Here is a 25,912-nt window from a genome sequence, read left to right on the forward strand (position 1 = left end):
CTGATAGTTTAGACTCAAGTCATTGAAAAGAAAAGTCACGCTTCCACCTCTTACTACAAAATCTGTTGTGTTAATAATAATAATAATAATCTTTATTCGGTTATATGAGAACAGTTATAACCATAAAAGCATTTACAGAAAACATATCATCCACAATATACACAAAATGTAAAATTGTTTGGAGTAACATGAATACTTTCAGCCCAAATTTGATCTATGGTTATAAACACACTTTAAAAACATGGCTACACTTTTTGTGATCAGTGTAGTATTCAAAAATTGTAGGTGCAGCATAGCAGGACGACATCTTCTAAAACCAAGCGTTCTTAACAGTGGAGTCAGCCATAAATTGCGATGAACAGCATAAAACTTACAAAACAAAACAGTGTGCATGGTTGTTTGTGCTGAAATTTCATCGCAAGGACACACCACTAGAGTCCCTTCCCAGGAGTTGCGTTTTGGGAAGGCTACTAGCCTATGGAAGACATTCAGTCTGAAACGCGTCAGCAAGAGGCGCTCAAATTGGGACTCAACATAGGTCAGGTATGGTTCAATGGTGAGAGTAGTCTCGACCATCAAAGAATGTTGAACCGATATTTTTCTTGACTCTTTTGTGATCCTTAATTCTTCCAGATGAGAAAGGGCTCTTATTTTTAGGTCTTTCTTTGAAATCTCGGACATTGATTCGGGATTAACATAATATTTAATCAAATCTAAGTCATTAAAAAACTTTTTTATGTACAGTAGCCAATCTATTTTTCCTGCATGCTCCAACGACATGCAGTCTGCTATAATCTCCTTTGTAAGTAGATTTTTTGATGACATCCAAATACGGCGCCACAATAGAAGAGGTTGGATTTTAGCCAAATCTTCGATGTGGGCCATACCAAGTTCAGCATGACACGAAAACGTGGATACACGTTTGGGGGTCATCAGGAGAAATCTCATGAAAACATTCTCTGCAATTTGAAGTACATTCGTGCTTTTATGGCCCCACAGACCTGCCCCGTAGAGTGCAATAGAGTGGCACTTTGCTGCATAAATGCGAAGTAGTTCTACGGGTGGTCTTTTTCCTAATTTCTGGGAAAATTTTATAAGTGCCATTATTGCACGCATGAGATGATGTTTTCTGGCATTAATGGCCGCTTTCCAATTAAGTTTTTCGTCAATCAAGACTCCAAGGTACGGGTATTGGTTAGTGGATTCCAGCATCTCTTTGTTTAAGAATATGGACTTTCCCCTTTTCCTGTCCTTTCCTGCCACCATTACATAGGTTTTTTTAATGTTTATTTTTAGATCCAAAGTAGCCATAAACTGGGAGTACCTGTCAAGGGATTTCTGCAACTCTCGCGGAGTACGCGCTAAGATTACTGCGTCGTCCGCGTAGAGAAGCGCTGGAATTAGGCGGTCTTTTACTCGAGGGAGGTCCTGGGCCCCCTTCAACATTGCAACCTCCAGACCGTTGGTATACAGAGAAAAGAGGAAGGGGGCCAGGACACAGCCCTGCCTCACACCACGTTCCACCCGGAAGGACTCAGATACTTCGCCCTGTGTGCCAAAACGGACCCTCGACGAAGCATTAGAATATAATGCCCGAAGGAGGGTTACCAAGGCTGGATCTATTCCCATGTCAGTTAGGACAGACCAGAGCTTTGAATGGGAAACACAGTCGAATGCCGCGGAAAGATCGACATATACCATGTACAATCTGCCTTCTTTGCAGTTACGTATTTTCCCATCAGTAAGCTTAAGTTCAGTGCCTGTTCTATTGTTCCGAAACCTTCTCAGAAGCCAAACTGAATATTAGATAGTATATTATAGTCTTCTGCCCACTCTTGGAGTCGCTGTAAGACCACCCTACCCAGCACTTTACCGAGAGAATCCAGTAATGATATTGGCCGATAACAGGAGACCTCATCTCTGTTTCCCTTCTTAAAGATCGGAATCATAATTGATTGAGTCCAAGTTTCAATTAGCCCGTGCTTCATTGTAGCATCAAACACCCCTTTTAAAATTGGTGCCCACAGGTCAAGTTTGAATTTAAAAAAGTCAACTGGGACTCCATCTGGGCCGGGGGCTTTTCCTCCTTTACTGGCTTTCACAGCCTTAATTACTTCGTGTAATTCGAAGTTTAGGGGGATCGGAAATAAGATGTCTTGGGGACTATCCACATTCTTCTCATCTAAATCGACTGTTTGGGTTTTACTAAACACTTTAGCGAAATGGTTTACCCATGTCGGGCCATCAATTGCTACTTCGACTGTTGGCTGATCACGGGAGTCAGACAGGAAGGGAGTCTTCACTATCCTCCAGAAAAGCTCTCTTTTTGGACTGAGAACTCTCGTGCAGTTGGTCCCATAGGGATTTTTTTATTTTCTGCTTCCTTAATCTGCAGGCTAGACGGTATGAGCCCCTTAGCCGGCGAATTTCGTCTTGATCTCTTACAGATTTTGACAAGGCTTTTTTCAAAAGTTTGTGGGCTACGGTGCATTCATGACTAAACCACCCTCTTTTCTCGCCTTTTTTCCCTTTATTAGTACATGTTAAAAAATTATTTACTTTCTCCAAAATTAAGCTAAAATTAATCAACAGTTCTTTTTGATTAGTATTGCTGTCTAAACATTTCACAATAGCGGGGTAAACCGCTTCAACCACCTTCTTGGTTATTATTTCTGGTTCTATCTTGCCCCAACCTATGACATAGCCATTTTGTTTTGCCAAGCAAATATTGTTTTGAGCAAGAGCAGTCATCATCGAATACGGTTTAAATTTCCCCACATCGAGAATTAGGTTAAAAACCAGCGCTGCATGGTCACTTAGTGCATTAATTATTAGTCTAAAACTCTGTGCTCTACTGCCCAGCGTAGCTGTGATCAAAATATAATCGATCGTTGTCTCCCACCCTCTCCCCAAGTATGTGGCCTGCAGTTGTCCTGATAGAATATTAGAGTTATTTAAAATGATTAGACCTAATTCCGACATCATTTCATTAAGTAGGTCTCCTAACTTTGTATGACTAAAATGGGTCACGTAATTATCGGTTTCTTCCCCTACCCCACAAATGCTACTGTTTGTCACGCTGCAGGGGTGATGATTGAAGTCGCCCCCCCCACACAATACTTGGGGCATCTGTCCCTTGTATTCTGCTTATCAGGGTGGAAAGTTTGTTACGAATAACCTCAAGTAGTTCTGGTCTCTCAGATTCTGGAAGGTTGTCGTAAGAATTTACTAGAAAAATAACCCCCCTCCCCTCAAACGAGAGTTTTAGGATCTGATGGTTAGTGTGTAATCTTAGGGGAGTGACTTTTAACCCAGGTATGGTATTTTTTATGAATATCGTCAAACCCCCCTTCGCCCTACCATGTGGGCCTGCGATAGCCGGTGAGGAATAAGTTTTATAGCCCAGCAAGTGTTGATCGTTGGTGGACCATGTCTTTTGAAGACAAATTACATGGTATTCTTCAACAAACTTCATTAGAGTCCCGTCCATTATTTTGGCACGTAGACCCGCAATGTTCCATGACATAAACTGTACAGTGATGCAAGCTTTTCTTGGATCTAAACTTTTACGAATGTTGAGTGCTTTCACTACAGGCGAGGTTTCTACCACTCTTGGATCTATGGCCCCCGGCTGTTTAGGTGATAGTCGATGTGGGCTCGTTGGAGTAGAATCGAAATCCCTATGCTGTGGGTGAATTGGTGCAGGAGGGGGGGTCCTGATTTCTTTCAAACTGATTTCCACGTTTTCAGATGCATGGTCAGTATCATTAGAAGAAGATTGGTGAGATGCATTGAGTTTTCTAATTTGAATCTCTTTGGTATTAAGTCAATCTATATCTTCCAAACCGTACAAAGCGGCATAGGGGTTAGAGGTAGGAATATTAAATCTCTGGTATATCTGAGGATTATTATTCCTTGGTGTCTGGTTTAAAGCTTGGAATGGTTGGTAGTTATTGTTCATAAGTCTACTATTCAGTTGTGGATAAGAAGCATGGTTATGTGCAGCTTGAAAAGAGAAACGATGATCCAATTCACCCCAATTCGTAGAAGGATCTTTTTTATCATACGGATTGGAGTAAGAGATCAGTTCTCTAGGGTAGAAATAGTTAACCAAGTGTGTAGCAATTGCAACCTCCCCTCTAGCCTCAAACCAATCACCTATGCATCTGACCGCTCTGTGATCTCTAAAATTTATAATTATCACGTCCCCCTTCTTATCTTTCGGTCTAGTTCCTACCCAACATGTACGTCTCACCATAAGAATTTCCCCATTTATGTGTGCTGGGAGGGGTCTATTTTGGTTCAACCAATGCATGGTTTTGTTTTTTAGCGCATAGAAGTCCTCCCTTGCACCTGCTGTTAATTCTGGAACCCCTGTCATAATAACTGTATATGGGGCTGATTCGGGGGGTAGATCCACTCTTCTGCTTACTGGGATATATTGAGACTGGGTTGACCATTCACACTTCTCTTGATCTATTATATCTTTTTTCTTCATAATAGGTGTTACCGAAGAATGATTTCTATTTTTACTTTTTTGTTCTTCGGTGTCTCGTTGAATAGCAGATTTCTGTCTATTACCCGCCTTGTTGTCCCCTTCTGATTCTTTGCTATTTGTTGCGTGATGTTTCCTACCTAGATCTGCGGTATTATTGGCTGGTGTATCCGCAGAATTTACCCCCGAAGTGATGCGCGATTTTGTCGAGTGATCGTCGATGGTGGATCGCGCTATCACGGGAGGAAGAAGGGGAACTTGTTCCTTCATATTATTTTTGATCTGGGTATTTGTGAATTCGGATATAACTAGATTGTTCCTTTCCATTTGTTTACTTAAATCCTCTAGGTGAAGGGTTATTAATCTAGACCTTTCAAGAAGAGGAAGTAAAAGGGATTTGACCATAATCTCTAGTTTAGCAAGTAGGTCGGTCAAAATATCCGAACTGGGTGACAATCCTGGGGTATTCGTGCTTGGAAGAGGAGTGTTTGTTACTACGGAACCTAAATGATTCGGCTTTTGGGTAAGAGGTTTGGCCTTTTTCTTTTTAGTCAGGAGTGGTCTGGTGAGTATACCTCGTCTCTTTCTTACTAGTTGTCTATTTACCACTGGGGGGGGAGAGATAACTAGATTGGGTGAATCTGATAGCCCCGATAAGGTAAGTCTGCTTATATTATCAGTGGGCTGGGGAACCAAGCCAGGGGGATTAACATAAGACATGTTTTTAGTTGTTCCAGGCGTCGAGTAGGAACTAGAAATTCCAATGCCCACATTCACCACCTCTGGAGAAGGGATTTTACCAATTGTGCCCAATGAAGAACGCTTGCCTGTTAGCAGGTCTAAAGATAGTCGTTTTTCCGTATCCGCTATCTCCTTCTCCAAGACAGTAGTCACACGCTTGAAGAATTGATCGATAGTTCCGGATACTGGGCCTTTAGAAGTGTTTACAGTTAGAGTACGCGACTTATCAACGCTTTGTGACATGATTGTATGGTGCGGTAAAGCTACAGCGAGAAGATACCAATAAAGTTCAACTATACACAGTGAGTCAATGTCCGCAACGAGCGAAGATTTCAAACAGTGTGTGATAAATGCTCTCACCGTAGAAGGATTGTTAGAGAGGTGGCCCGTCCCGTCCACGATCGTCCTCGGACGGCCTCAGACGGCCCACCCTTTGCCCAGGCTTCGCCCCAGTCTGCCCCCCGCACGCGTCCCGCTCACGCGATGAGGGGCGTGAGTCAAATAGCGGGAAGAGGAGGAGCCGGGAAGAGGCACCAGGTGCGTCCTATGACAGCGAGGCAAGGCACCCTGGGCCTCGCAGTCCCAGCGAGTAGTCAAGAGCAGCCTTCAAGGGTTAGTTCCACCAGCGAGTTCCTTCGGCTCCAACCACATAAAAACAGGGTCTTTAAAAAGTGTCCACATTCTGCGCCTACAAGCGGCTCCCGCGAAGCGGGGGCCGCGAGGCGTTTTGTAGGGAAAGCTCGACGGGAGGAGGGGCCGGGAAGAGGCATAAGGTGCGTCCTATGACAGTGAGGCAAGGCACCCTGGGCCTCGCAGTCCCAGCGAGTAGTCAAGAGCAGCCTTCAAGGGTTAGTTCCACCAGCGAGTTCCTTCGGCTCCAACCACATAAAAACAGGGTCTTTAAAAAGTGTCCACGTTCTGCGCCTATGAGCGGCTCCCGCGAAGCGGGGGCCGCGAGGCGTTTTGTAGGGAAAGCTCGACGGGAGGAGGGGCCGGGAAGAGGCACCAGGTGCGTCCTATGACAGCGAGGCAAGGCACCCTGGACCTCGCAGTCCCAGCGAGTAGTCAAGAGCAGCCTTCAAGGGTTAGTTCCACCAGCGAGTTCCTTCGGCTCCAACCACATAAAAACAGGGTCTTTAAAAAGTGTCCACGTTCTGCGCCTACGAGCGGCTCCCGCGAAGCGGGGGCCGCGAGGCGTTTTGTAGGGAAAGCTCGACGGGAGGAGGGGCCGGGAAGAGGCACCAGGTGCGTCCTATGACAGCGAGGCAAGGCACCCTGGGCCTCGCAGTCCCAGCGAGTAGTCAAGAGCAGCCTTCAAGGGTTAGTTCCACCAGCGAGTTCCTTCGGCTCCAACCACATAAAAACAGGGTCTTTAAAAAGTGTCCACGTTCTGCGCCTACGAGCGGCTCCCGCGAAGCGGGGGCCGCGAGGCGTTTTGTAGGGAAAGCTCGACGGGAGGAGGGGCCGGGAAGAGGCACCAGGTGCGTCCTATGACAGCGAGGCAAGGCACCCTGGGCCTCGCAGTCCCAGCGAGTAGTCAAGAGCAGCCTTCAAGGGTTAGTTCCACCAGCGAGTTCCTTCGGCTCCAACCACATAAAAACAGGGTCTTTAAAAAGTGTCCACGTTCTGCGCCTACGAGCGGCTCCCGCGAAGCGGGGGCCGCAAGGCGTTTTGTAGGGAAAGCTCGACGGGAGGAGGGGCCGGGAAGAGGCACCAGGTGCGTCCTATGACAGCGAGGCAAGGCACCCTGGGCCTCGCAGTCCCAGCGAGTAGTCAAGAGCAGCCTTCAAGGGTTAGTTCCACCAGCGAGTTCCTTCGGCTCCAACCACATAAAAACAGGGTCTTTAAAAAGTGTCCACGTTCTGCGCCTATGAGCGGCACCCGTGAAGCGGGGGCCGCGAGGCGTTTTGTAGGGAAAGCTCGACGGGAGGAGGGGCCGGGAAGAGGCACCAGGTGCGTCCTATGACAGCGAGGCAAGGCACCCTGGGCCTCGCAGTCCCAGCGAGTAGTCAAGAGCAGCCTTCAAGGGTTAGTTCCACCAGCGAGTTCCTTCGGCTCCAACCACATAAAAACAGGGTCTTTAAAAAGTGTCCACGTTCTGCGCCTACGAGCGGCTCCCGCGAAGCGGGGGCCGCGAGGCGTTTTGTAGGGAAAGCTCGACGGGAGGAGGGGCCGGGAAGAGGCACCAGGTGCGTCCTATGACAGCGAGGCAAGGCACCCTGGGCCTCGCAGTCCCAGCGAGTAGTCAAGAGCAGCCTTCAAGGGTTAGTTCCACCAGCGAGTTCCTTCGGCTCCAACCACATAAAAACAGGGTCTTTAAAAAGTGTCCACGTTCTGCGCCTACGAGCGGCTCCCGCGAAGCGGGGGCCGCGAGGCGTTTTGTAGGGAAAGCTCGACGGGAGGAGGGGCCGGGAAGAGGCACCAGGTGCGTCCTATGACAGCGAGGCAAGGCACCCTGGGCCTCGCAGTCCCAGCGAGTAGTCAAGAGCAGCCTTCAAGGGTTAGTTCCACCAGCGAGTTCCTTCGGCTCCAACCACATAAAAACAGGGTCTTTAAAAAGTTTCCACGTTCTGCGCCTACGAGCGGCTCCCGCGAAGCGGGGGCCGCGAGGCGTTTTGTAGGGAAGGCTCTTTAAAAAGTGTCCACGTTCTGCGCCTACGAGCGGCACCTCTGTTGTGTTTACATAATGCTCCAAAGTTTCTGGCGAAGGGCATAACAAGAGTTTTGTAGCTCTCAACTCACCCTCATTTGGGGGCGACATCTGCACTGAGGCCTTCTTGTCTCCCGCCAGCTTTCCCTCTTCACTTGCCCTTCTGCTGGGTGAGACAGACTCCAGTTGCAATGCAGCACCAAAGTTCAGATGCAGAAAGAGCAGCGGATCAGATCAATTCTCCAATCTCCAGTTTCATATGCTGTAAATTGTAGATATTTCTTTTACTCTTGCACTCGTTTTATAGTCCTTCGGAAGATAGTTGGCAGGGTTAGCTTTGGGATTCCACCTAGTGACCTACAAGGGACCATGTTGTTTCTGTGTTGAACATTCAGTTCCTTGATGTATCCCAGCGGAATGCTGTAAATAGTTTAATAGTGCCATAAAAACATTGCTACTTTTTTTAGCAAGCATTGGCAAAGCCAGTAGGTCTTGCCTTTGGAACCTATTAACTTTGCCAATCTCATTTTGCGACCAGTGTTGGTGGTCACATCATTCCACCATAACAACCATTTGTGACAATATATGCGCGCACATATGTCAGAAAGCACACGTGCACCAGCACAATGACGTGGGTGCCACTTGCTTTAATTTTTTATTAAGTGATCCAAGATGGTTGACACCATTTAAATCCGTAAATATCAAAATAAATTATTGTTTTAGGTTGAAAGTGCAAATTTAAAAAAAGAAAAAGAACCACAGGAGTGGAACACTGTAACAGAGGAGCAAATGGGAGCGTGTGATGGCGAGGAAGGTTAAAGTATTGCAGGAGGGATAGAGCAACATAGGGTTACGAGAAGGAGCACACATGGAGAGAGGAACACAGTGCAGGAGAGAAAAGAACCTTGAGCACTGGAGCAGAGGAGAGCCGAACATGGAGCCTGGAGCAGGCACACAAGGGCACGAGCAGCACACAAAATATACAGTAACATAAGGACAGATGAGAAACACAGAAGGTCAAGAACAACATGGAACTGGAAGGGGGTGGGGGGGAAAAGCACCCAAGAGAGAAACACAGAGTGCATTTGGGGCAAGCATATGGAGGAGAGAAGAAGTGAGCTGGAAAACATGTGCACTCTCTTGCAGTGCTTAACCAAGAAGGAAAAAAAGTTCCATAAAATTGACCGGTAAAAGATAGAAGCCAGATAATCCGAGAAATGGTAAAGAGGCTGTCCTCCTGAGGGGAACAATCCTGAAGATGAACAAGGAAAATCATTGAATGAGAAGCAAGAAAATTAGTTACTAACCAGGTTCGTCCTGGTCAAATAATTTACATTCTGACTTTATTCTTTTAAGTCCCAAACCAACCGAGGTGTACACTTCTAAAGCCTGAAGGACCTCCGGGGAGGTGGATAAAGACTCACAGAGTGGCAAGCAGAGACCAATAGGAGAGTCCAATCCAGGTACTGTTGCCACTGGTCTGCTGGGCAGTTGCAGCAAAGGCCTCTTGTTGCTTGTTGTGTCCCTGTAGCTTTAGCAGGAGGTGAGACATAGTACCCATGGAGTCCACTTCTTTTCCCGGGGTACAAGAGAGAGCATGTCTAGTCATTTCAGGGCTCTTCTCAGGTTGCAGACAGCAGGTTCAGTCCTATTCTGATCTTCAAGTCCAGGCGTCTTCTGAAGTAGGTGCCTGGAGATGCCACATTTATACCTGGCATGAGCTAGTGGGTGGGAATGACACCTGGGCATAAACTAATTAATGATGTAACATTTTGCAGGGCCAACCCTACCCAATTTGGGCATTTTAAAGATGGTGGAAGTCTTCGGCCACCCTTAACTTGTGCTCTGAGAGTTGTCTATGTGGGGGAGGGTACTATGGTAAACATGGTGTCCTCCCACATCTAACACCAAAATCTAGTTGTATGCAGCCACAGTACGCCCAATAAAGCCAAAAGCAAAACAAAGCAGGGTGTTACAGTAACCAGACATTAGATACACAAATAATTATTTTAGTATACAGTTGTCACCCTTTGATGTACCCCCAAGTGTTATTTATAAAACACCAGCAGACCTGTCAAGCAGGACTTGAAACTTCAGCAAGATTTGGGCCTGTAATGTAAAAAATGAGGCCCACTGTGATGGGAGCCTGTTTGGCCAGTGGGCAAAGAAAAAGCCCTGTCCTGGTGTTCGCTAACATTTGCTGATGGCAGGGGTGGCTTCTTTGAAGTTAATCTAGTTCCTGGGCACCGTCCACCTGCTTTACCCTCAAGGGAACAAAAACGCCCCCCTACACCCAAAACCTTCAATATGCTCTGAGAGCAGTTTTCACACTGCTAACTACTAGCTGACAGAAGTGGGAGAACAAATGTATATGGGCCTCCAGAGGCTTTAGGCAAGGAAAAGGTTACTTTCCAAAAGTACCTTTTCCAAAATATTTATTACAAATCAGACTTCACAAGTGAATTGGGCTTGTAATAAATATTTTGAAAAGACCCAAAATGAAATTTGTGGTTCTTTCCTAGTCAGAGATAACACTATTAAATATAATTTGCATTCCAACGTTTTCCTATGTATTGGCTAACCCTGCTACAGTGAAAATAGCTCTTGGGACTTTTTTGCTGCAAGGACAAGATTAACGTTTACATTTCCTTCTTTTAAGTATCATGCACCCTGCCTTATGGGCACCAGCGCCTACCTAGGGTTGAATTTGCAGTTTAAAACTGCACAGCTAGGCAACACTTGTAGGCCAGAAACCATGTTTCACACTGTCACAATAAGTGAGGCAGTCTAGTGGCAACATTTACCTTACAGGCCCGGGTTCATCTTGTACTATATACTAGGGACTTATAGATAAGGAAAATATACGGATTATGAATATTCAAATACAACCATGTTTAAAAAGTGAACACAAACGCTTTACTACTAGTTAGCAGGGGTAAAGTGCATAGAGTTCTAAAACCAGCAAAAATATTGGGTCTAGCAAAAGAGTTCTTGGTGAGCCTACAATAGGCCTTTTGCAAGCAGGCAGCTTGCACAGTCTGGTAGGCTTGACCTAAAAATGACTTTTCACTTGGATCACTGTTGATCTAGGGTGCTATAAATACAGAGATTCAAGTACATGATGGAAAGATAAAATAATGCCATACCTAAGTAAAATATAAATTTGACTGGTTTTATTGTCTTGTACCTGTTTTTTTTTTTTACAAAATCGGGACCCAGCGAATTTCCATCCTTTCTAGGAAGGAACAAATGCATGTCCCAGTTGTGGGGAGTCCTCGATTGACTACTCCATGCACACTTAAGAATTCATGAGTGTCAGGCAATAAAGGAAAACAGAACAGTTTATTACCACCTGCCCTCCTTTGCAAACAGTGGGTGCACGAGCCTTGGGGAGTTTACCTATAGGACTTTGAATGTGTTTGCAGGTAGGTGCCTAACTTCACTCTGTTAAGTTTTGAGTAAGATGCATAGCTTTTTTTTGTGCCTGCTTTTTACCATCATTAAGGTTTCTTTTTGTGCTCCTCACGCACCTTCCTTAATAGTGTTTTTAGTGCAGTTCGTGCTAAAATGCTGTCTAGTTGCAAACCCAAAGGTTTTTTTTCTTTCGATTTGTTTTTTCTTCAAGTGTCACCATTGCTTGTCAGTGAGCACACATAATTTTAACAAAAAAAAATATTTGTGTGTTTTGAGGATCTCTGTGTTGTCTGAGTTCAGCTTCAGGCGACTGAGCTTCATCAATTCTGCGACGTCTTTCATTCCTTCCTGGAGGTTGGTTTTGGAGGTGGCTGGGTCCTTGGTGAGGGAGAGTATCAGTTGATGATATGTGGTCTAAATCCCACACAAGCATATTGAGAGAGTAATTTGGAACCACGGCAGGTTCTCATAAATTTTGATTTGTTTCCCATTTTTTGGCATGTTGCTTAATATACAAGCACTAGTGCACCTAGATATTCTGTTATATAGCGAACCATCCGTTTAGGAAGTGAATAGTACAGAAAGCTTAAGTGGTTGCTGTGAGGATTGTGATAGATTATATGCTGTGGGACCTCACAATGTAATGTACTCATGAAGCTTTTTTGGGTCCAGTCTGGCTCATTTGGAAAACATTTTGCACAACTCTGGGTATCTGTGGCCTTGAGCAGCAAGGCTTAAACAAAGTAACCAGCGTAAACTATTTTTACTCACCAAACGATAGATTAAGAAAGTCCTACAACATGAAAGAAATCCAACACCAATTTATTAAAATAGATGATTTTTTAAATGAATTTTAACACACCAAAACAAACAAAATTCACTGGAGGGTTCCAGTGATATAGATTTTTAAGTAAATCATAAATCTCAGCTTTTTAGTCCAAAGTGCAAACAAGCATTGGTAATCATAAAATATGAACCTTTTCAAAACCTTTAAAGAGTTGTATTTGACTACTCTGGCCCGGACTGGGCAACCAATTTCAACAGGGAGATGGTCAGGGGTGCCAATAAGGAGTGATTGGTCAATTACCTGGTCACCAAAGCAGTCTCAAGCCCAGTTCCACACTTTACAATGGGGCAACTCCTCTCAAGTGTGGTTACCATTGTTCCATCAGTGTGGCTTCTCCTTTAAAGCTCGCCTTTTGGGCCAACACCCTGGGTGGTTTCCTGTGAGGCTTCTATTGTTGTTGTGCTTATTTGCACTCCTCCGCGGGAGGGCAGGAGGCTATCTGATGGCCAGCATCTTGGCAGAAAAACTGGGCAACAGAGTGGCAAATTTCTAAAAATTGGTTTCCCTTAAAAATACCTTAAATTCAACTTGGGAGTCAAGTAAGGTTTAATGCCACGATTAATTTGATGCTTTGAAGTACCCATTTAACTAGTCCCATTCAAAAGGTTTGAGGGGTGAAATGTCGGCCTGTAACTCTGTACTAGCCAATGGGGCTACTTGCCTTTCCACAGTTAAAAAAACAGTTTGAGACTTTTACTGTTAGGACATATTAAAGTACATGACCTACCTAATAATATACAGCACCCTCCTTTAGGGCTCTATAGGTCTTTCTTAGAAAAGACTTGTATATATTGTTAAGGGAAGTGTGGGCGTTCGCATTAGTTTAAATGGCAAGTTGAACTATCAGTTTAACACTGCACTTCCAGGTTGCAATGGCAGGCTGGGAACCATGTTTTACTTTGTCACACTCAGGGTGGCACAATAAGTGCTGCAGCCCTGAGTGGACACTATAACTTACAAGTCCTGGGTATCCTTGGTACCATATGTTAGGGACTTATAAGTAAGTGAACTTGTGGTAATTGGGGGTAGCCAATTCAACATACATTTTGTAAAGGGTTAAAACAGTAGCACTGTGGTCTGGTTAGCAGGCATCAGTGCACTCTGAGTCGTAAAACCAGCAGCATCAGTCCAAATCTGTGAGGGTGATCATGCAAAAAGGGGCATTTCCTTACAGTTGCATGTCTGGTCTGAGTTACTCAGCCAGTCCTGTATTTTTTCTTTTTTCGTTTTAGTACTTTTGGGTTTGTTTTTATCATAGCCCATGAACTACAAGAATAAACCTGCAAAATATGGAAAAAATAAAAAACATGACTGACTGATGTCTAGAGCTCAGGTGATTATGCTCCCACTGCAGAGAGATGTGTTTGACTCCGTGGTCACTGGTTTCAGTGCCCATGGATTTTGTGTGTATGCTGACAGAACGTCTCTTGAATAAAAGCTGTACCAGTTCCAAGGACAGTCCTATGGGTAATGTAGAGTACCTTGAAGATCAAGAATCTTGCTGTGGCTAGCAACTGAAGTGCTTGAAGGGCTAGCGTGATGCGAACATGTTGGTTTGGGAAAGGTCTGACTGCTGCATTCTGTAGACTTGGAAGTTTTCACAGAACCTAAAGTGGTGTTGCTAGGTAAAAACTACAATGGGTTGAAATGCTACAGAGTGATTGCCAGTGGTTAGAATATTAGCCAACATTCCTCCCATCACCTTTCGTATGCTTGATCTAATGCAATGAGTGGCGATGGGTACTTTCAAATGCGGGTCCTTTGCTCGCTGTTCTACAGGATCCATCATATACCTCACTGACAAGGTAACTAAGACATGAACTATGTTAAAACATTTGCACTCTGAAAGTTTGAATATGACAGGAAGCGGGAGCACACACGCAGAGAACATGAGTGATTTCACAGCTATGCTTCATATTCGGCATGTTGCGAAAAGGTAAACCTTTAGCACCAAAGTGATTATAGAAAATTGGGTCTTGATGGACCTCGTTGAATAGCTTCCAGTATGAAACATATATAGAAAAGTATCATATATATTGGATGAAGTCATCAGTGATATAATTTGAGATGTCATCAGTGATGTCATCAATGATGTAATTTAACGTCATGAGAATTGAATTATGTGACGTCACAAGCAGTACATGGTGGAGACACAAGTTTTTGTTAGTTTACTGAACTATAACTGGCCCTATTTCAACACCTAACCATAACATCATGTTAGCCTTTTGTTTTCTCAGTATGCATTTATTTCTCACCATTTTACGAATCTCCAGGAAACTTTATAGGACTATTCCCTTTTCTACATTCGCTCATACTGCGAAGTTTCCTGGTGATTAGTTAAGGGGGGCAAAGGAAAAAAGGGGGTCCCCCAAACATGTTTTTCCACCAATGCATATTCCGTAGACTTTTAAAACAGACGTAGCGGCAAAATGGCAAAGCAGACTTTCATGACATTTGGGAGGAACATAGATTATGTTGTGGAAAGGGCGCTTTTTATTATTTGATCAGAATTGGTTCATCAGATTTTAAGTAAGGAAATAAAACTTACTAATGAAAATGAAATGAAATGAAAATGTATAAAGCGCTCTAATACCCAAAGTTGTCTAGGCACTGATATATTGGGAGCAGTATAATGCAGAACCTTTGCAGCATACCGCTGTACATGGTGATGATGAAACACAATATGATTGGTTAATTAAAGTCCGTGCAAAATGAGCAGGCAGTCATATTGTTTTGACTACACTTTGCCTTGTTCTGTGTTTTTTATGTAAAATATAGGTTATTACTCTTGTTTTGATGTAGAGCCGTGGTACTCATAGTACAGCCCGCAGGCCGCCAGCGCCCCGGCAGGCCTTCACTGGCAGCCCGCAGACCTTTCCTTGCTGTATCTACCTTTCTATTGAGGCCAGCAGTAAACACAGAAGATGACCGCAGGAGCGTACGTAGTGATTACGTATTAAATAGGTATTCACTACGCATGCTCCTGTAGCCATCTTTTTTGTTTACTGACTGCCTCTGTGACCTCACGGTACCGTCGGAAAGCTTCCAAAAGGCCCTTTAAAAGTCAGCCGTTAGTGCTCTCACAGCTGACTCTTAAGGGGCCTTTTGGGAAGCTTCCTGTTTGGACAGAGACAGATAGAGGCTGAGACAGATAGAGGCTGAGACAGATAGAGGCTGAGACAGATAGAGGCTGAGACAGATAGAGGCTGAGACCGATAGAGGCTGAGACCGATAGAGGCTGAGACCGATAGAGGCTGAGACCGATAGAGGCTGAGACCGATAGAGGCTGGGACAGATAGAGGCTGGGACAGATAGAGGCTGGGACAGATAGAGGCTGGGACAGATAGAGGCTGGGACAGATAGAGGCTGGGACAGATAGAGGCTGGGACAGATAGAGGCTGGGACAGATAGAGGCTGGGACAGATAGAGGCTGGGACAGATAAAGACAGAGACAGATAAAGACAGAGACAGATAGATAGAGACAGATAGAGACCGAGAGAGACAGAGAGAGACAGAGAGAGACAGAGAGAGACAGAGAGACCGATAGAGAGACAGATAGAGACAGAGAGACTGATAGAGAGACCAATAGAGACTGATAGAGACAGAGAGACTGATAGAGACAGAGAGACTGATAGAGACAGAGAGACTGATAGAGACAGAGAGACTGATAGAGACAGAGAGACTGATAGAGACAGAGAGACTGATAGAGACAGAGAGACTGATAGAGACAGAGAGACTGATAGAGACAGAGAGACAGATAGAGACAGAGAGACAGATAGAGACAGAGAGACAGATAGAGACAGAGAGACAGATAGAGACAGAGAGACAGATAGAGACAGAGAGAGACAGGCAGATAGAGACAGAGACAGATAGAGACAGAGACAGATAGAAACAGAGACAGATAGAGTCAGAGACAGAGAAAGACAGAGACAGAGATAGACCGACAGAGAGAGAGAGATACAGACTGAGAAAGATAGAGATATAGACAGATAGAGACAGATAAAGACAGAGACAGACAGAGAGAGAGAGCGATATAGATAGATAGATAGATAGATAGATAGATAGATAGATAGATAGATAGATAGATAGATAGATAGATAGATAGATAGTATGCCGGGTCTGGTGGCTGAGTGAACGAATGCGTCTGCTGCAGGGGCCTCTGTTCAACCTCATGGTCCCAGTTTTTTTTTTTGCTCTATCCCACAACCCCCCCCCCCCCGCCGCACCCCACCCGAGAGAAAGTTTGTGAGTACCCATGATGTAGAGGAAGAAATGAGGTAGTTTACCAAACATTACAGTCGGGGAAAGCAGTTCTATTTTATTTTTTTTAAAGTTTAGCGAAGTACCGCTGTACACTTGCGAAAGTATCTAGAAAGTACTGAGGTATTTACTAAAATACAGAAAAAAAATTAATATATGAGAAAATAAAATTATGCATAAATTAGGGAGGCTGTTTTCTTTTAAGTAAACGTATTTATATATGTTTGTCAAGTCAGTTTTTTAGGTTTGAAATAAAAATATGGTTTCCATATGTAGACAAATGTACACCATCAGGATGATATAGCGGTGCATTGTTATATTTTATATTCAAACTTGGCAGTATTTCAATTGCCCACTTCCACGTTTGTCTGTGACAAATATTAGAGAGCACAAAATATGTGTTTGGAAACTTAGACATTAAGATGGAAAATGTCTCCTTTATCTCAATTTCCACTCTAACCCCAGCTAGGTTTCCTATGACATTGTCACTAATGTGGATAACCATAAAGTGCGGATGGTCACATGTTGTAACAGAAGAAAGTAGATGGAGTAACTGATAGCATTGCGAACTTCTTTTACCAATCCATTTTAGTTCAACTCCTTTCAAACCTAAAACATTTTTAACACCTACTTACGTAATGTGCTGTCTGGCCCAAAACATTAAACTGTGCCCAACAAACCAAACTTTAACCATCTTGCACATACACTAACTTACAAGAATAAGGAGCACAGAGACAGACACATATATCTATAAATGATTGTCCATTAGGAAAATACATCATATCAACAACTTAATTTTGAAAGGAGGACAATTATTGGCTTAAATACAATTTGGGCTACTAATGTAGCACAATATACCACAACAGAGAGAGGTAAGAAAATAAACTAGTGTGCAGCAATGATGTTTAACAGGTATTAGAAAAGCATTTGAAACACTCATTTCCAGTCACATGACAATGAATACGAATTGAAAACTAAATAAAAAAAACTTAAGAAGTAAAGCACTATGTGATTCGTTAATAACACAAAGTGGGCTGTAAGCACAACCCAATACTACTAAATACCACCAACAACCATAGAGACTCCACAGACTACAGCTCTACGTCTACAAAAGACTTAAATATAAACACTGGTAATTTCTGAGTAAGACGTACCAGTTTTGGTTTAATACATCATAGGAAACCTATTCTTAATAATCATCTTAAATTAAGTTTTGAGACAGAAGTAAAGAAAGATTTTTACTATTTTGCATTTCTTCAGCTATTAAACCATAGGGCAAAGAAAATAACTTGAAGGTGCCTTTCGGTGCTATGAAGATGCATTAAATGTTTATAAAAATAACATTGCATTGCCTGACTTTTTGACATATTTACAAATTCCCGATCAACAAATAGAAGCAGGAAAAAATATTAATGCAGAAATTCTACACAGTACTCCATCTACCTATAATACTTCTACTTTCAGGACAACTATTTATTCATAGCCAAGCTGTGTTTGTCATGGACGATGTTCAAAGTGCAATGGACCAAGTGAAAAAGGAAGTACATAATTTAGATAACTTGGGTCATGATTTAGATATTGGCGCATGGGTTACTCCATCACAACAGGGATGGATATCCCTTCCGCCGAAATATGAATCCCATAATATCCCATGGAATTTAGATTTTGGTGGACGGGATATCCGTCAGCATTGTGACAGAGTAACCCATCCGCCGATATCTAAATCCCTTAGTATCTCAATTAAACAGCAAACAACTGGAAATTTACAAATACATAAAAAAACCAGTAAATCATGGACTTCAACTTGAAAATGAAATATGTGAAAGTAGTACTTATGAACCTACAGTACAAAATAAAGTGAACCAGCAGTCACAGGGAATAGCTTTCTTATTAAAGTAAGAGTAGGCGATGGAAGGTAATTCCTTTGTTGTTATGTATTGCTAAGCTAGTAGGAACAGAAAACTACACAACATAAATTAGAGCTAGTAACTTAATGCACATAAGCAGTAATTATACGCTACTTATGTGCATTAAGGTTCCAGCTGTAGAATGCTTTTCCCTGTACCTCCATAATTGCCAAATGGTGCCAAATTCATATGCACACCAAAGAACAGCTTTTTAATGGAACTGATTCCTAACCATAACTATCGCCACAGAATTTACACTTCTCCTGGGGCACCAGCATGATTGCCGTTTGAAACAAGTCCCAAGTGACACAGCAGCTAATAAACAATACATTTGCAAAATATGACTTTAGAGATGAGAGTTGATAAATATGAAAGCAATGTGAAGGCATGAGACTGTTTTTTGGGAGGTTGACTCTAAACCATTTCCTGCAGTTCTACATAGACACACCATTAGAGATGGGCCCCAGCAGAAATGGCTGTGCCCATAATTCAGCAGAGGCTTTGGTATTTATTTTTATATTCATGTATATATTTTCACCATAGATTTTGCATACAAATGTGCAGGTGTGAGTCAAGGAGAAGATGTTTTGGAATTTTCTTTACACCAAGTGGTAACAAATTACATGGTTTGCATTTTTCCAGCTTGCAAGATTGAATCATCCGAAGAAGCATATCTCCAGTCATGATTGTCTTGTGGATGATGATGACGAACTGGACAGTGTAAGCAAGTACGTAAGCTTCATAAGAATCTTTATTTTCATCAAAATTATATCACAAATGCATTTGAGATTAGGGTCAAAGTGCTTACCTATAAATGTCACATCCTATGTGTACAATTTTATGTACAAGCAGAAGGGACTAAATGTCATAAAAAGTATCACTCTCCTGCGTACATTATATCAATTTCTGCTGGGCGATAAACTCTGGAATGTTATTCTCTCCACCCAAAACAGCAAGAAAAACAAGTGGGCTGGTGCCCATTTAAATTTGCCGCTTAGAATAAATGACTTCTTACTCTGTGCTGACTTGTTCGATCCAAAGTCGTTAGAGTTTGTTAGACCTGGCACCTTGGCGTGGGTCTCCCTTCCACTTTTTGCTGTTGCCTCATGTATTTTTGCTGGTGTTAGATGCTCATGGCACTGTGCCACTGCTGTCCAGTGCCACAGTGCAAGTGCTCCCTATTGTAAATTGATGCATGAATTAGTGATTCCATGATTGGTTGGTTTCGGTTACATGTCAGACCCTAGTACAGTGCACCAGGAGTGCCCAGGGCTGGTAGTCCAAATACTGCTGGTGGGCTCGCAGCACTGGTTGTGACACGCACAGAAGCAGCCTGTAAAAGTGTGTCTAAGGCCTGCCATTGCAGAGCCTGCGTGCAGTCATGTACTGTTATGCTGACTGAGCAAGTGCACCCACTTGCCAGTCCCTAAACCTTCCCTTTTCTTCATATCAGACACCCCTATGGTAGGCCCATGGGCAGGGTGCATTGTAAGTATAAGGTAGGACATGCCCTGGTGTGTGTGGCATGTCCTAATAGTGAATTACAGCCATTTTCGTTTTTCACTATTGCAAGGCTACCTGTTCTCCATAGGCCAGAATGGGCAGTTTAGATTATTATATCTTATAAACTTAACTGACTCAGGGAACATGGTAGGAATTCGAATTTAGTATGCCTGAACTCAGAATGATAAAATACATATTTTAGTGAAGTTGGTTTTAACATTCTGTGTTTGAAAATACCACTTTTAGAAAGTAGGTATTTTCTTGCTTAGCTGTCCAAGCCTGCCTCTGCTAGGTTGTGTATTGCTTGTCTGGAGTTTGAGTGACAGGGCTGGGGAATTCCAGGAGACAGGGTGAGGAAGCCCTGTGGTGAATAGAGAGATCTGCATCTAGATGGGAGGGAGGAGTTGCACCTGGGACCTGAATAGGGCTGTGCCTTCCCTCCACAATGCTGGCTCCTCCTCCTGTGGTGCGTCTGATGTCTCTGCCCTGCACTCTGAATGGAAAGGAGGAGTCATGCAAACAAAGTGCTCCAGGACTGACCAGAACTGGTTTGGACTAGGCAAAGGCCCCTCTGCCCACAGAGGACAAAGGATTTTGGGGTATAAGTAGTGGGATCCTGATCCCAAGAAATTAGATAACTTTTGGAACAAGAAGAAACCTTTACTGAGGAGTGGAACCTGAAGAAACTGAGGAGAGACTATCCCTAAGCTGAAGTGCTGCTTGGGGGATTGGCCTGCAGTGGTTTGCCTGACTGCCAAAGGAAGGAGAAGAGACTTTGTGTGCTTATTTCAACTTGTAAAGATCTGCAAGGGCTTGAGAGAAGAGCTTGCCTCCTGCTGAAGTCTCAGGGTCAACAGACTTCAACCACCAGCTCCCCAAGAGTTCTTTGGAAGTGCCTGCTGCTGTTTTGGGCCTTCTGAGGGACTGCGTGTCGTAAGGAGCTGGAAGCACGACTCAAGAGGAAGAAGCGTGTCGCCGTCGCTGCTGCTGCCGTCGCATCTTGGATGTCACCGCTGTAGCGGCCGTATTGCACCGCATCGAGAGAAGCATCTCGCAACGCCCAAGAAGTGTGTCGCCTTCGCAGCCGCTGGAGCTTTCGCATCGCACCGCATCACAAGAAGTGTCTCGCATCGAGGAAGAAGCGTGTCACTGCTTCTGCCGTCGCATCTGGGATGTCGCCGCTGTAGCTGTCGTATTGCACCGCATCAAGAAAAGCACCTCGCATCCACGGAGAAGAGTGCCACCGTCGGAGCTGCTGTTGTAGCATCACGGAACAAGGGTGTTGCCGCTGCATTTGTCGCATCGAGCGGAAGCATCTCGCAACGTCGGAGAAGAGTGTCGCCGCCAAAGCCGCTGTCGTCGCATCACTAAACAAGAGTGTCACCGCTGCAGCTGACGCATCGAGCCGAGATCTCTCGCAACATCGGAGAAGCGTGCCGCATCCAGAAGATCTTCATGTCTTTATTTCTTTGCACCAAACTTTCATCGCATCAACATCGTTGCAACACTTTTGTTGCCCTGCATGTCGCATCTAAAGGTACATTGACTTAAAGTGTTGCATTTAAGAACTAAAGAGAACTAAGCTAAATACTACCATTTTAAAGTAACAGTATTGTGGATTTTTGTCGTTTATGGTCTTGTGGTAAATTTATGTAAAGAATACTTATTTTTTATATAAAACCGGTGTGGTGTCCCTCTGTAGTGTTGTCACTTGATTACTGTATATGTTCACAAATGCTTTACACACTGCCTCTGAGATAGTCTGCTCGTGCCAAGCTACCAAGGGGGTGAGCAGGCGTTATTTTAGGAGTGTACCCCCTTACCCTGACTAGAGGAGAGGGTCCCTATTTGTCACAAGTACCTACCTGTGCCAACTAGAGGCCCCCAATTCTAACAGGGTTACTATATGCACTGATCGCTATAGGTGTATATTGTGCCCAAAGCCATCTTAAGTTAATGGAGAGAAAACCGAAATGTTACTTTTTTGGAATCAGAATCTAAAGAAAGCTGATGCTGTTGGCAATTGAATGGTTTTATTTTGTAACTTTAGCATATTATTATTTGGGCTTAATATTTGCATTTAACTCAAATCAAAAAGAATATATCTGTTAATATGCAATCTTTGTCTTCAAATTCGGGGTGGGGGAGTTTTGACCATATTCATTGTGGTAACTCAGTGATACTGTCCTAAAACAATGTCATTAATATTTTCTAATCCTGTTTGAGGGAGCCCATTGGGTTCAATTGGAAAGCTGCTGCTTAAAACACATATTGAAGCCTCATTGGGTATGTGATCTAAGCTATCTACAGGGAATTGAACAGCACTTCTTGGCTACTAACTGCAGGTAGCCTAGAAGTGTTTATCTCAATTAGATTTGACCCCTCTGGAGTAGATCTCTCTTTTCTGTTGCCATCCCTGTACAAATAGTGATTATTGTTGAATGTGTGCTGCTGTTTTCTATAAAAAAGCATCTTCACAGAGAATATGGGTTAATCTCTAAGTGTTCGCCTCTTCCAACAGCACTGCTCTTATTAGTTTTCAAGTGCTGCATATCTAAAGATAGGTCAAGTGCTCGATTTTTTTATCCTTGGGATTATTGGGAAGTCCTGAGACCATTTTCTATTTAGATAAATTGCTATCTAGGAAATTAAGAATCAATTAAAGCGTCTACGATATGCATATAAAATGTGTTTCAGTGCAACAATTGATCGACTGTTTACTGTTTATAAATCATGATAGAACATCCCTTCTCTGAGATTGAGTTATGGGATTGTGATTTCATAATTTTGGACAGTAACTGGGAAGATACATACTCTTTGGAATCAGCCTGTTGAAATCATCATGAATTTTACTTCATTGTATTTAAATTGTTGTTTTTATTGTTATTCTTATTTTAAGTGTTTGATAAATATGTCTCAAACATACAGTTTTTTAATACATAAAGATATAGCCTTTTATTTATTGCTAATATGATGCATTATTCTATGTTGAAAATATATGATTATCTATATGTTCAATGACAATCAATTGAAGCAATTGCAATGTATTCCATGATGTGTTTTTTATGCAAATAAAAATATGAAAAACAGTTCCCAAACTATATGGAAGAAAATGTCTAGAGTCGTGTCTGAAAAATAAATGCCATCTCGATCGGTGAAGGTACTTATGGGGCATTGTTACCCTCCATCTATTCATGTAACTTATCAAGGATCTGGTGACCGACAACCTTTTGTAAAGTATCAATTAAACTGATTGGCCGATAGTTGAATAGATAATCTCTGGAACTCTTTTAATAGATTGGAATAATCTGAGCCCCTTTCCATGTTTCAGGTAACTCTTTAGGTGACTGATGTTAGGCGCCCATACACAAGTTTGTGTTACTTACTTGTTACTATGTACGGATGTTGTCAGGCACTGGGGGCATTACTGAGAGTAATTCCAATAATGGCAGCATAGGTGTCTTTAAGGGATATCTCTAGAGTGGAAGCAGTGTGTGTTGGAAGTGACCGTTCTAACTGTCCAACCCCCCGCCCCCCAATTTTTTGGCTCCTCCATTGAATGCAAGTGTTTGAAATGGGCAACCCAGGTCTGCAGTTGTATCGGATTATCAACCATGTTATCATTATATTGACTGCCATTGGTAGCTATGCACCAGAACCTTTCATTGTCCTTGGTCTTCACAGCAGTGATTAAATCCTGCCAATTGTTGTCCCACTTAACCCTTGATGCCAGCTTTGAACGTTTATAAAGATTCATAGCACATCTCTCCGTTTCCCTGTCTTTGACTTTTAATGCTGCCAGTAAAGTTTACTCTGCACCTTTGCAATCTTTATTGAATAAAATAATGTATTTTACTGCAGGGCCCCATGCCCTTTTCTCCTATACAAATGATCTTTAAGAGTTGCATACAACTTGTCATTGACAGAACTAATTGTATAATGGTGGAATCTGCCTCTTGCACCAAAAGCAATTATTCCATCTGATTAGCAACATCATTATAAATGTTTGTTAGGATTTGTGGATGGTTCTGTGCATTCAAACATTTAACTGCTCACTTATTGTTTGATAGGGCAGAACGCCCCTTATGTGTTTGTGGGTCGGATTACTTGTGAGGATTGAAAATCCCTCATTGTTAGATAGAATGTGTTATGGTCACTATCATTATGATCAATAGCCTTCATGTCCCTCATCCTTGACCATATGCAGACGTGCAACATTATATAATCAATTCTGATTGTGCAGTATATGCATTTGAATGTATGCTTACCATTGGGATCAGACTGTGTGCAGTCATTACAGGATCTAAGGACTAAAGACAGTGATACTGCATTGAATTAAATTCCCTCGGCTGAACAATATTTAATTGGGGGAGATTTGGAAGCTTCCACCTCAGTAATTGGGTGTTCAGTGATGGCTAATGATTTGTATGCAACATTGAAGTCCCCTTATACTATCAGAGGTCACATACATTATCATGCTTTATCTGATAGAGACCTCTAGCCACAGATTCCTTACTTTTGAATTTCTCAGGCATCAGACGGGATCCAGCAGACTTTCTTCAAGCAATACCTCTGTGTACCGTTAGGTGGCTTCGGTCAGCTCCGCATGATGTCTGCATCGACTCTCTGGTTGTGACGTCCACGTCACCTATATAGGGGCCACCTCGGCACGCTGACGTCAGTTTTTTTCTTTCCGCGCCAGTTAGTGCAGATTCCTGAAGAGAGCTATCCTCTGTCAATTTTTGATATCGTTTTTTTGGACCGATTCGCTGGGTAGAGCTATTACATTGACGGTGGCTGTTCGACGCCATGCCTGGCTGAGAACTTCTGCCTTTTCTGGGGATGTCCAGGCTTCCCTCATTGACATGCCCTTTGATGGCAAACGTCTCTTCGAAGACAATGCAGACATGGCCCTAGAGGGGGACTCACAGGCTATGGCCAAGTCCTTGGGCCTCTTAGTGGCCACACTGTCTGCTTTTTGCCCCTTTTGTTGCCACAAAAGGGGCTTTCAGGCATGCCAGCCATACCACAGCCACAAGATCGTGCAAGTTCAGCAATCTCTGCACGGCCGAGGGCACAGCTCATTCCAACGCCATGGGTCGGGCAGCCATAGGTTGGGTCAGTCCTGCACCCTCAGCCTCCAAGCCCTCGTAGTCCGGCCCTTCAATATCATGGGCGGTTAGTTGGTGGCAGGATCAGCCATTACCTCCACCACTGGCAAAACACCACTTCAGATAGGTGGGAACTTCAGATAGTCTGAAGGGGCTACTCCTGCCCCTTTGAGACTACCCCTTCCTCCATGCCTCCAACTTACGACCGGCTGACGTAGGATAACTTTGAATTTGCTTCAGGAGAAAGTCATGACTCTCTTCGCCAAGGGAGCCATAGAGAGGGTTCCGGGGCCCGAAGTAGGCTGTGGTTATTCCCGCTAATTTCTGGTCCTGAAAAAGGACAAAGGCCTTCGCCATATCCTGGATCTATGAGCCCTCAACTACTTCCTCAAAAAGGAAATGTTCAAGATGCTCAGATCTTGTCTGCCAAGGACCCAGGAGACTGGATGAACTTGCAGGACTCTTATTTGCACATTCCATCCTGCCTGCCCATCGGTGTTATCTGCAGTTTACGGTAGGCCATGAGAACTTTCAGTTCACCGCACTCCCCTTTGGCCTTACCTTCACCCCCAGGGTGTTCACCAAGGTGATGGAGGTGGTTGTAGACCATTTACGAAGATCAGGGGTGCCACTCTTCCCCTTTCTCGATGACTGGCTGTTGAAGGCAGGCTTGCCCCAGGCTGTTGTTTCGCACCTCCAGAGTACAGTGAACCTCCTTCACTCGCTGGGGTTCACTATCAATGTACTGAATTCACACGTGACTCCCTCTCAGATGTTCCCTTTCATCGGAGCTGTTCTGGACACAGTGCAGTTTCGGGCTTATATTCCTGAATGGCAAGTCCAGGATATGAATTTGATGTTTCAGCCTCTATCCTGGATTTCGATAAGATTGACTCTGAGGCTGCTTGGCCTCAAGGCATCCTGCTTGTGACACATGCCAGATGGCATATGCGTGATCTGCAATGGGACCTGAAGTTCCAGTGA

At 43.6% G+C, this 25,912-nt stretch overlaps 1 protein-coding gene across 2 annotated transcripts in view; it reads left to right on the forward strand.

Annotated features, from left to right (window-relative positions):
• DENND1B (DENN domain containing 1B) overlaps nucleotides 1–25,912 on the forward strand; it is a 1,072,082-nt gene that overhangs the window by 1,032,551 nt on the left and 13,619 nt on the right. For both annotated transcript variants that reach the window (XM_085601836.1, XM_085601835.1), the window contains one exon: nucleotides 18,957–19,042. In XM_085601836.1, the coding sequence (XP_085457962.1) occupies nucleotides 18,957–19,042 (86 nt within the window). The remainder of the gene's footprint in view (nucleotides 1–18,956; nucleotides 19,043–25,912) is intronic.

Source organism: Triturus cristatus, chromosome 4_2 (genome assembly GCF_964204655.1).
Source record: "Triturus cristatus chromosome 4_2, aTriCri1.1, whole genome shotgun sequence".
NCBI classification, from domain to species: Eukaryota; Metazoa; Chordata; class Amphibia; order Caudata; family Salamandridae; genus Triturus; species Triturus cristatus.